The 12,615-nt window shown below is 32.9% G+C and overlaps 1 protein-coding gene across 1 annotated transcript; it reads right to left on the minus strand.

The window, feature by feature from the left end:
- Nucleotides 1-1,763: 1,763 nt before the first annotated feature.
- Nucleotides 1,764-12,107, minus strand: LOC133299182 (cysteine-rich receptor-like protein kinase 25). Its single transcript, XM_061498626.1, has 13 exons — nt 11,324-12,107; nt 10,531-10,668; nt 10,295-10,416; nt 9,846-10,056; nt 9,296-9,533; nt 8,691-8,841; nt 8,278-8,572; nt 3,982-4,725; nt 3,688-3,890; nt 3,204-3,414; nt 2,864-3,101; nt 2,265-2,427; nt 1,764-2,082 (listed from the first exon to the last, which is right to left on the minus strand). Exons 1-13 carry the CDS (start codon nt 12,105-12,107, stop codon nt 1,777-1,779), a joined length of 3,804 nt encoding a protein of 1,267 aa, XP_061354610.1. The 3' UTR covers nt 1,764-1,776.
- Between the last annotated feature and the right edge of the window lie 508 nt (nt 12,108-12,615).

Here is a 12,615-nt window from a genome sequence, read left to right on the forward strand (position 1 = left end):
TGTCTGGGGCAGAGAGTAGAGATAGTGAGCGTCTGCATTTACCCGATTAGGAATGTCCCAACCCTACCATACTAAATAGAATTTTTTTTTTCTTCTATTTTTCATATTAATTTCTTCTTTTGGCCTATATAATTTTGCATATGAATTGTGTTCATTATAAGAATTCTTTTAAATATATAGCTGTTATTGACGACAAAATGCCAAGAAAGTTTTAGGAGTTTTATTCATGTTGAGCTAGGCAACTGGCAACAAACATATTGACATGCTTAATCTTTGTCCTCGTTGCCCCACTTATTTTTGTTTTATTCCCGATTTTCCGTGTCCTCCAGGATCAATTAGCAACCGCCAAATCAAATGAATAAGGCTTGTCATTTTTGGCTAACTTTCGTGAAAAAGTTGCTTTAACCAAAATTATTTTGTACCTTACCCCATAAAATCCAGTTATTCCGATTCCTAATAATATAATTGAATTAAAAGTGATATTTTTAACATTTATAAATAATAATCATGATAAAACCAAAATCATTTTCATCTCGATATGCTTTCATTTTTTCTTCTTCTTAATTTTCTATATATATTTATATTTTTTAAATATACTCAAATAGAGGGAAGAAGGATGGTTAATAACGACTTGCCAAGCTTAGTGGCCTTTAACAGTTCAGCGTAAATACAGTGCTTGAAAGCCGAAAGTAAAAAGCCCAACATGAGAATGGGCCAGACAACCCAACCACAAAAATAAAAATAAAAATAAAAAGAGAGAAAACAAACGCATGCTACTCGAAGTAGGGGTGTGCAAAATAATCAAAAAAATGGATCGAACCATGAACCGAACCGAACCGCTCCATAAAATAACCAGTTTTTAAAAATCAGTTCATGAACCGAACCGATTTTTAAAGAACCAGTTCATGAACCGAACCGGTTTTTAGAACCAGTTTAAGAACCAAACCGGTTTTCAGAACCAGTTTAAGAACCGAGCCGGTTCCGAACCGAACCGAACCATTTTTAAATCAAACCAAATTAATTTTTATAACTTTATTTTTAAATTTTTAATTTTTTTTTCAAAAGAGGGTAGACCTGAACCGGTTTCGAACCGGTTCTGAACCGAACCAGTTTTGAACCAAACCGAACCACTTCCGAACCGAACCGAACCATTTAAACCAATTCGGTTCGAATTTTCAAAAAATCCGGTTCGGTTCGACCCATGCACATCCCTTACTCGAAGTCGAAGGAGGGTGTATTACTGAGGAAAAAAAATAATTTATTATAATTTAAATAAATAATTATGAATTTATTGTTGTTTTGAAACTATTTACGTGTATTGTAGTGTGTCATGCTCGGATTGAGCGTTTATATCTAAGTTAGACATTACTCACGAGGCACTCACGTCTAATTTAGGCGTGACTTGTCTGGTGTTGACACCCAACTTAGAGGTGACGGGTGACGTTCAATCTGGACGTAACACTGCAATACACGTATAAATAATTTTAAAATAACAATAAGTTTATAATTATTTATTTAAATTGTAATAAATTAATTTTTTTGCGAAAAGGTTGTTGAGTGGGAGCACAAGAACACATCCGTACAATATAATATTTTCCTTCTTTTGTGTTAATGAGAAAGAAGATAAAACACAGAAGAAACCAAGCATTGATCTTTTTCCCAACGGGTATAGCAAGCTATAAGAAATGAGGTAGGAAATAGGAAAATTTAATATACAAATAAATTCCATAAATGATCTAACAATCTCCAATAAGTAGCAGGAACATTTCGGTCTTATTAAACTTCCTTAATAGAATCATTACTTGAAGATGGTAGAAAGTCAATCTCTCTTCCAGTGGTTGAAGATTGTTCAGATGCAAAATATCTGCCTATGGAAAATGGAGGTGCAGATGGTCGAGGAATATTAATGGCACTTCCAAGCATGAGAACAACTGATGATATGGTGGGCCTATCCATGGGTCTTTCTTGAACGCACAACAACCCAATATGGATCCATCTCAACGCCTCACCTATGGGGCAAGAGTTGACCAAGAAAGGATCCATAAATTGAAGTCCCTTGCCTTCACTCCAGAGTCGCCATGCCTGTTAAATCTCGTATAGGGGTGAGATTAGAGTTGTGACTTCATCATTAATTGCTTGTAAATATGTATTATATTTCAGAAAAATGACATAGATGAAATCACCATCAGTAATATTATAAATTTTGTAAACTGTTAAAGGGGCTCAAGAAATACAAATTTGGAGGCAAAAAAAAAAAGCTTTACATCGGATATAAGGCTTTGTCCACTACAATGACCACGCTCTGATTGGTAGAAGCCAGTGTTCTTTCTCCCGCTCATAATTTCTAGTATCAGAACTCCGAAGCTGTAAACATCAGACTTGATGGAAAATAACCCCTCCAAGGCATATTCTGGTGCCATGTAACCACTGCAGCAACCGGATTAAGAAATATAACATTAGTTGGCTTTTATGAGAGGTCAGAGGGTCATAGAAGGCATATTATAGTGCTGCTGTATTTAATACACTTCAATTGAATATGCCTCTTTCAAAATCAATAGTTTAAAATTTATTGGATAGGACTTTATACAGTAGACACTATCAGTAATTAGGAAAATATCCTTAGAACCGTAGATTCACCCTTATAAGGAAGGATTAATGTCAATTTTGTCCAATGTCATACATAGCATGATCTTAATGAGCTATAAACTGCAGGTACGGGGATTAGCCGGCAACAGGAAAAGTAACATGGTGAATTTTCACTATGCTGCATTTATAAACTAATGCTGTATTTAGTGGGAAGAAAATATTTTACAGTATCGGTCATATGGATTTACATTGAGATATTAGAACTGAAAGTACTTACTATGTACCAACAACTCTTTCAGTGGTTGCTTCAATTTGATTGCCCCCAAAAATCCTAGCAGTCCCAAAGTCTGATATCTTTGGGTTCATCTCTTCATCTAGCAACACATTGCTAGCTTTTAAATCCCTATGGATAATTTTCAGCCTTGAGTCCTCGTGTAAATACAGAAGGCCTTTTGCAATTCCATTTATAATTTTAACCCGCTTTGGCCACTCCAGCTCTATACGTTTGTTTGGATCTGCTTGGCCAGGATAAGAGTAGAAGGAAACTCCTCATTAGTATCTATGACATACATAAAGAAATACAGACAACAAATCATAGAGGGACATAAAGAGCTAACCAAACAGGAAAACGTCGAGACTAGTGTTGGTCATGTACTCATAGACAAGAAGCTTTTCATTTTCATCGAGGCAGCATCCCAAAAGCCTGACAAGATTTCTGTGTTGAAGTTTGGCGATTAACACCATTTCATTCTTGAATTCTTCAAGGCCTTGCCTTGATTTGAATAAAAGCCTTTTAACTGCTATTTCCTTGCCATTAATCAACTTCCCCTGTATGCTTGCCAGAGATTCATGATTTAAGAAAAAATGAAAGCTAAATGTAGCTTGCTAGTTTGCTATTGGAAATGAGGTTGATTTCGTATCGGAATTGGATAGTGCAGTGCATTGACAGTTAGTGAATTTTGAGTATGCAATACTACTATTTGTATGTTTTATCAGAGAACCATTGCTACTTTTGTGACAAACAGTTATTTTCTTGTGAAACTAAAATCACATGCAATTGTAACTAAAAATGCTAAGAAGTAAGAAAAAATGCAGTACAACCTTGAAAACTGGTCCGAAGCCACCTTCCCCAAGCTTAGCTCCATCAGAGAAATAGTTGGTAGCAACCTTAATCGTTCTCAAACTAAAATAGTGCACTTCTCCACTGTTGTCTTCATGTGTTGCATTCATTCCTTGCTTCTTAAAGTGTGACCTTCTTGAGCTTTTCAAATTCTTGACTTGAATTTCATCACTTGTTCCACCTCCTGAATTAAAATCTCGTTAGGAAAGATTTGGCAAATATAACAAAATTTAGTAGAAACTAGAAACTTCCTTGGCTTCACTGTTTCAAAGTACCTCTTTTTCTGCTTTTCCAGAGAGAACATGAAACCCACCCTAAACCCAAAAGGATCGCAACAACTGTAATTGGTATAACTGGTAGGACAAGCTGCTTTGTAGAGATATCTGGTGGCACCAAAGTATGCTGATAGAAGATATACCTCTCATACCTTATATTGCAACTTGGACCCATTATGCGCCACCCAACCTTGTGTTGGCAAAACTGTTGAGCCTCCTTCATCAACTGAGACAAACAAGTGGCGCATGAACTCCCATTTATATCTCTTGTGCATTGAACCAACCCATATCTATTCTGAGACTCATTTTTCCCCAATGATTTTCCTGTTTTGAACAGCATATCCGTATTTGAGGCTTCTTTTATTAATTGGTAAATCAGAGCTTGTGCTTCGATATCATCTTGAATGGGTGAAGTTCTATTGTTGACGTTCCACATGAATGCTTCTGGATAAGTTTGTGCCTTTCCAAAGAAGTTTTTTTTGGAGTACCGAAGCATGCATTTTTCATACCAGATGATTGCACTTGTGTTATATTCACATCGGGTTTTGATTTCTTCACTTGCAGTTCTGGTACAATTTTGGCATGTGTCACTGGAAACATCACCCCTGCATAGGAAGAGGCCATAGAGGTTACTAGAAATACTATCATTGTAGAAGCTCTGGAGTGAAACTTTTAAAGATAAAGAATCCAATAGGGAAGTCAGGTTGGATTGGAAATTGGCATCAGTTGCATTTTCTGATGGATCTTCACAGATATGGAAATTGTAGGTTGGCAGGGAATTATTGGGGCTAATGAGCACAGAAATTGAGATTAAAACAAAAACGAAAACTCTGCAGTTGTGGGAGAGATACATTGTTACTTACTACATGGTTTCTATGATAAAGTTGGTGCAAGATATCAAAACTTTTCACTGAGTGTGAGTACAGCATGAAGGAAGACATGTCTTTAGGAAATGTTTAAACGGTTATTGTGTAATTGTTTATAGGATTCAACTGTCTTCTCGACCCGTTGCTTCATTGAAAAATTACTGTAAGCAAATCTAAATGGACATTGGTTTATTTTCAATTTAATAGTAACTTTGCTTTTGCTTGTAATTTTGCAAAATACCACTCCCCTAAAATTTGGAAAAAAAATAAAAATAAAAATATACCGAAGAATGCTTCTAAGGTGAGGCCAGTTGGTTATTCACCAAGTTCTGAAATAAAGTCAGTGTTTAACACCAGCAGATTGTTAATGACAATGAGGAAAAGATGTCAAGGAGTATTTTTAACCAGACAAGCAATAATATTATGAAACATGCAGATTCTTGCATAGGACTGAAACAAGAAATAATCTTATTTGGAAAGATTTATATATTTTGGTTGAATTGAGGGTTAAGGGTTATATTATGTTAATTGTTATTGTTGCTTCAATATTCATTATTACATAATATATGAAAAAGGGGTCGCCTTATTTATACTCAATGTAGATAATTTATCTACGTTGAGCCCAAAACGACATTATTTTGAGACAAAAATTAAAGTATTTTTGTAATTATAATTTATTTCAAGGTTATAATAGTCTTTTTCATTATATTTTTTAAGGGAAAATATTTTTTCATGTTGCATAAGAATTCAATTCTCATGTTGTGACCCTTCGATTTGCGTGTAATTTTTTTTTTTTTTAATAAATGTAGGGTCCATCGCTAATTGAGTCACAACATGATAGTTGAATTCTCATGCAACATGAGAAAATCAAACCCCATTTTTTAACTTTTCAACCCAAAACGACGTCGTTTTGAGAGCAAATGTAGATAACTTATCTACATTCATTGTAGAAAAATTAAAGCCTATGAAAAAACTATATTTGTATTAGATGGGGGAAAAGAGAGGAATCATGTTATCAAAAAAAAAAAAGAGAGGAATCAAAATTTTCAAAAAAAAATTCTCAATGTCTAGATCAAGGGGAGAAAATAAAATGTTCATGTAAAAGTCAAAATTTCTTTCCTTCCCTTTCAAACATAGGAGATTTGGGTACACAATTTATAACCATAGCATTTTTTTAGATAAAATTTCATGTATATACAAGTTAATTAATTAGCATATTTTTCAATATTTTATAACAAAATTACTAACAGTATGCAGCATCGCATCTGAAAGAATTATGAAGCAAATGCATTCAGGTTTATAAAATAGGGTTAATTTTTTCTAAAGTTACTTTAGAAAAATCTATCTAATATTCACTGAAATGACGTCATTTTAGGAAGAAAATTGAGATATATTTATAATTTTAATTTATTTTAAGATTATAATATTTTTTATTGTTCTAATTTTTTAACCCCAAAACTATAACATTTTGATGAGCATTAGACAAATTTTTTTAAATTCACTTTAAAAACTTTATTCCCTATAAAATAACCTGCACATACTTCCAAAAGTTATGATACAGCTAGTGCAACGACCAAAACTTGCACTAGTTTAAGGGAGTGTATTGGACTGAGATTTCAAAAGATTTTAATAGATTATTTTTGGACAAAAATATCCGTTGGTATTCGATTAGGATTTTAATGGATGTTAATGGATGGTAAAAAAGTCACGTTGTATTCGATTAGGATTTTAAAGGATTATTTTAGAATCCGTCCAAATCCGTTGGTATTCAATCTGGATTTTAAACAATGGAATCACAATCTTGTGATATTCAAAAATACGACGATTTTAATGGATTTTCTATTGGATTGAATTTCGTGAGGCTTTTTTAGTGAAAAATATAAATAAGATGTCTCTCTCACAATTTAACCCAAACCCTTAGTAATTCTTGAGATTTTTCTATTGAAGTGTTTTTTTTTTCTTTTGGCAAGTTGACTGCTCAAAATTAGGTTCCGCCATGGGAGCTTCGTCAAAACTAAAAAAAAAGGGAGCATATTTTTGAGTGATTTTCATCACAAAACAACCCAGAAACAACAAATCAACGAGATTTTAATATAATCTATCTCAAAAATAACATATTTTTGAGCCATTTTTGAGAAATTTTGAAAGTTTAAAAAGTGATTTTTCAAGCTATGGGTCGCGTTTTTTCTTGGCACAAAAATGTGTGATTTTTGTATTAAAAACAACATAAAACAGTGAAAAATAACAGGGACACTAAAACTCTCAAAATAATTTTTCGTTTTATATCAATGAAACAATATCAATTTAAAGAAAGATTGAAACTTTCATAATATGAATCCTATATTTCGTAACAATACATTCACAAACGAAATTCCTTCACTATAGGAAACAATTTCAAACAATTTTTGTGTCAATAGATAACTAAAAGCTTGTTTCTTAAAAGCTCCAAAGCAATTTAAGGTTTCAATATATCGATTGAAAAAATTTGAGAAATTTTCGAAACTTTCATGTAATTAAACCCAAAATTTCAGATTCATATGGTTAGAAAATTCTAAAAACCCCGAGGTTTTCAAGTCAATTGCAAAAAATTCCAAACAAAATTTTATCATGAACTTTAGGTTCTATATGCAAAATTAGAATTATTTTTATAATTAAAAAAAATTGGGTCTTATAATCATATATGCATAGCTTTGATACCAAATGAAGAAGATAATTTTCAACCCATTAGATATGTGAAAAGCTATTATTTAGTAATTTTGAATGTTTGTTAAAGATTATATTATGTTTTACTGATTGAGAAATTTATATTAGGTTATACTCTTTTTATTAATTTCATTGTATTTCTTTGTTATTTTTTATGGGAAAGATTATACTTACAACCTATTTTTGTTTACAACCTTTTACAATTATATCTCAGCCGTTAATTTTCGTCAATCAATAGTTATTACTTTTGCAAATCAAACTCATTAATTAATATTTAATTTGCAACGAATAATAACCGTTAATTGACGGAAATCACCGCTTAGAATATGGTTGTAAAATATTGTAAACAAAAAAAGGTTGTAAATATAACATTTCCCTTTTGTATTGACTCTTGTAATTTCGAATGTTTGTTAAAAATTCATATGGTTTTTTAAATTCTTATAAATCCATATTGTCCTTTCAAATCCTATAAATTCTTTAAAATCCAATCTTATGAAATCTTGATTGTAAAAAAAATCTTTAAAGTCTTTCCAATTCTAAAATGTTTTTTAAAATTTGTAGGATTTTTTATCTCAAAAAACTATTTTAAAATCCTAATCCAATACACCTCCTAAATTTCCATCATTGGAAGCGAATGATTTGCCATGAAACTTTATTTATTAAATACAAATAGATAAATAATCATTTCACAAAAGATCAACCTCTAACTATCGAGGAAAAAAATTACTCTTAGACATGTCATTGATTGAGGATACTGCAGAATAATTAGTAGATTGACCCGAACTCGAGGCAGGTGCTCCATTGTCCATGGAAAATGCAGGTTCTCCGGGAATTGGCAATTCAACTAAAAGGCTGCCGAAATATGAAACAATTTTTGCCATTGTAGGTCTATTATCTGGGTTATCTTGGACACATAATAAACCAACTTGAATGCACTTAATAACTTCACTGGGGGAAAATGAATCTTTTAGATTAGGGTCCAATATTTCTAAGGGTGTTTGGTTCCTCCATTGTCTCCAAGCCTGTTGAAATTTCACAAATTAGGTATTTGAATCGTTACTTTTTTTTTTTCAGTAGAAGAGATGATTATACATACGAGCATCAACAAAAGGAAACATTATACTAAATTTCAATACTCACAGTGCTTAGGAGGTCATCAAAATCGTGTGATTCAATAGGACGAGCATTCCTCTTTGCACTAACTATCTCAAGAATTATGACTCCAAAACTAAATACGTCTGACTTCTCAGAAAATTGGCCATGCATTGCATATTCTGGAGACATATAACCACTACAAAAAAATTATTGATATTAAAACCTTATTGACATTAAAAATACAAGTATATTCTGTGCATTGAATACTGAATCAACGATGTCTTTTTGTGTATGCCGGGTAATTAACAATCATTAATTCCCATAATATTTTATTTTTGATAATGGAAGTTAGCTAGTTAGTTAAACTTGGATGTGAAGTGAAAAATTCAACCTGAAGAATTAAGTGAGAGGTCAATAATTGTTAGCATCTATATGATGCTTCTTCAAGCAAAATTGTTTTAAATTAAATACAGTACAGAAAGGAAACAATAATGATTAAGCTCGTGCTACCATGTGCATCAGATATTTATATGATTAAAAAATCACCAAATATTAGAAAAAAAAAACATTTTATCTGTACCTAATTATAAGAAACAAAAGAATTGAAGAATGGAATGAGAAGAGTAATAAGGATTTTTATAACTACTTACTATGTTCCGACAATTCTGTTAGTATTTCCTTGTTCTTCATCTATTGTAACTATTTTTGCCAAGCCAAAATCTGATATTTTTGGATTCATATTGTCATCTAACAACACATTGCTAGGTTTCAGATCTCGATGTATGACTTTAAGTCGTGAATGTTCATGTAGATAAAGAATTCCTCGTGCAATTCCTCCTATGATTTTATAACGCTCAAACCAATGTAATATTCTTTGCTTCTTGGTATCTACAAATTCACGGTGGAATATTTCGGTAAAAAACTAATTATGGAATAACTTTCTAAGTAAGTTGAATGAAATTAAAAAAAAAAGAAAAAGAAAAGAAAAGGAAAGTGCAATTTTCAAAAATAAGTATACTAAAAAAGTAGGATTATATTGACAAACTTTTTTTTTTACAAATTTACAAACTATATTATGTCTGACCGGTAATACTTTCTTCAAGAGTGTATTACCGATCAGACATAGTATAGTTTGTAAATATAACATTTTCCATACTAAAATTCAATGCAAAGTAGAGGGTATGACTAAAAGTTTCTTACCAAATAGAAAGTAATCGAGGCTCTTGTTAGGCACATATTCATATATAAGTATTTTTTCTTGATCTTCCAAGCAGAATCCTAATAAAGTCACCAAATTTCTGTGTTGAAGTTTGGCTATTAATAAAATCTCATTTTTGAATTCATGTGAACCTTGTCCTGAACTTCTTGAGAGTTTCTTCACTGCTATTTGTCGTCCATCCAAAAAAACACCCTAAAATTATAACTTATTGGTTAGCCATAAAACAAACATAAATATATATTACGAGAGGGTTATATTGATAATTTTTTTTTTTTTTCAAACTTACAAACTACATTATGTTTTATTAGTAAGACTTCATTCAAGAGTATTTTACCGATAAGAAATAATATAAGTTGTAAAGAGTTTGTAAACAAAAAATTTGTAAATATAATTTTTCGCATATATTATACATTTTATTCAGTTGCTTTACCTTGTAGACAACTCCAAATCCTCCTTTGCCTATTTTGTTTTCCTGCGAAAACTTGTTTGTCGCAGCTTCAACTGTAGCCAAACTGAATTGTAATGACTCCAAAGTTTTAAGTTCATCCCCAACTGAGCCAATAAACAGTTCTTTGAAGTAAGCATGCAAAAAATCACCAATTAATAATTTAACCGGAAAAAGCAAATGAAACGGGATTGTATTATTATTTTCCTCAAATAACGTACAATTTTCCTTTAGAATTGTCCTACGTTTCGTCTTGGATCTTCTCCGCAGGCAGTACCAGCCTAAAAGTAAGAGTTTTACCGGAATGAAGACCGCGAAAACAATGATGACAATTGTTTTTGTTCCAAGTTTATTTTTCCCTGCACAACAATATTCGGGGTAAGTAAGTTCAGGTTGAGGCTCTGTCAATTAGATAACTAACCAAAAAATAATACTAAAACTTATATTAAACTTCGATTAGTTAGTCCGCCTATAATAACCTATTATATTTATCGATTCTAGAGAATATCTGAGAGGATTTCAGCCGTAAATATATAAATCAGCGGTTGTTCTTTTCAAATCATCATTTTATCTTAATATATTCTCCCATCATGGTTGATTTGTATTTTATAGGGCTGAGATTTCTCTGTCTACATGAGCCATTCGTTACGTATAGGTATAATAAACTTGTATATTCAAAATAGTTTGGGTAAAGAATCAATTCAACTCAAAAAAAGAGTAAGTTATTAAATAAAGATGCATTAATAATTTATATATTTCTCTAACATATTTCTTATGATAGGATTTATTGGACTTGAAAAGTGGACGATGCATCAGCTCTAACTTATTTGTAATAAAAAATTCCACAAAAAAGATGAGTGACTGCCAGTATCGAACACATCACGGAACCTCTAATATCATATAAATAATCAATTTTAATAATTTATACTATTCTCTTGCAAATTATATATAAGATGAGCCTGGCATAAAACGGGGAATAAAAATAAGAGCTTATGAATAGGTTCAGTGCATTACCTGAAGAAGATGAAGATGGTAACCCTGTTTTACTGTAAAATGGGTACAGTTCATATCTGACAATACAGGACGAAAGCATAGCACTTGCGCCTTGTTGTCCACTGCAACACGCCGGAAGAGTTCCAATGGCACTTTGTAAGCACGTCTCACACTGAGAACTCGTTAAGTCTGTGGTGCACTGCGCCAACCCATACACCGTCTGAGAGCTGGTTACTCCAACTTCCCCGGTGGCGAATTTCTTTGCAGACGGGGAATTCGCCGCTTCCGTTGTCAACTCATCGAACAAACTAAACAATGATTGGTTGAACCGTTGCAAGTCAACGGCAGATACGTTGTTACCATCCGGCAGGTACAATCCGGGGACGATGCTGTAGTACTTGAAGTACCTGTTTGTGTAACGCAATAAACACTCCTCGTACCAGATCACGGCCTCGGTTTGGTTGGTGCAGCGGCGTGTTATCTCTTTGGCGGCGGTGGCGACACACTGTTGGCACATGGTGGTGTTGAGGTCGCCGCGGCAGAGAAACAGGCCGTTGACTGCATCAGTGGTTCCGAAGCCCATGATTGTCATGTAGTAACCGTCCTGTTGTTGGGAGGCATTGGTTGTTAGAGTATAGAGTAGGACATTCAGATTGTTACCTAGTCTGCTGTCAGGTGCGTATGTGGTATTGTTGTTACAGTAAGATCCAACGTAAGTAGGAAATGATTGGGTTGCCAAGCTTAGCATCCCAAACAGGGGGAGAAGTGTGTAAAAGGTTGCCCAGTATTGTTTTGAGGTAACCATCTTTGGATCAATTTCTCTCTCTCACGGAGAAAGGGTTGCTATTATTGTGGTTGGAGGATGCATATGCCATGTCTTTGACAGTTTCTGATGGGACTGAAGTCAGGTTTGACCCGGCAATAATTATATTAATATTATCAACTATTTGATGTTTGACATAAGCTGATAAGCACAACAATTATTAATATTATCAACTCTGGCTATATGGGAGAGGAAAACAAAAATAAAGAGTGTAAACACTAAACAACGGGTCAGTAACCGTTTTAAGAAAATGAAAGTCAAACTGTGATGGCAGAAAGATGGGTCGTAGCGTGTGATTATTAAATTGGTTAGAAGGAAATCTAGTTCATATTTCACCATCAATCCAATTTTGACCAGCAATAATTTTGAATTAAACATTCGAAATTACTAAATTTACATTATGACCCCGCATGTTATAGTCAATTGCAATTGTGGTTTGATTTGGTAGGGCTGAGATGACGGAATGATAGAAGTTTAAAACTACACTCTA

Source organism: Gastrolobium bilobum, unplaced genomic scaffold (genome assembly GCF_033153095.1).
Source record: "Gastrolobium bilobum isolate Gb01-03AN ecotype WA unplaced genomic scaffold, APGP_CSIRO_Gbil_v1 utg500, whole genome shotgun sequence".
NCBI lineage: Eukaryota > Viridiplantae > Streptophyta > Magnoliopsida > Fabales > Fabaceae > Gastrolobium > Gastrolobium bilobum.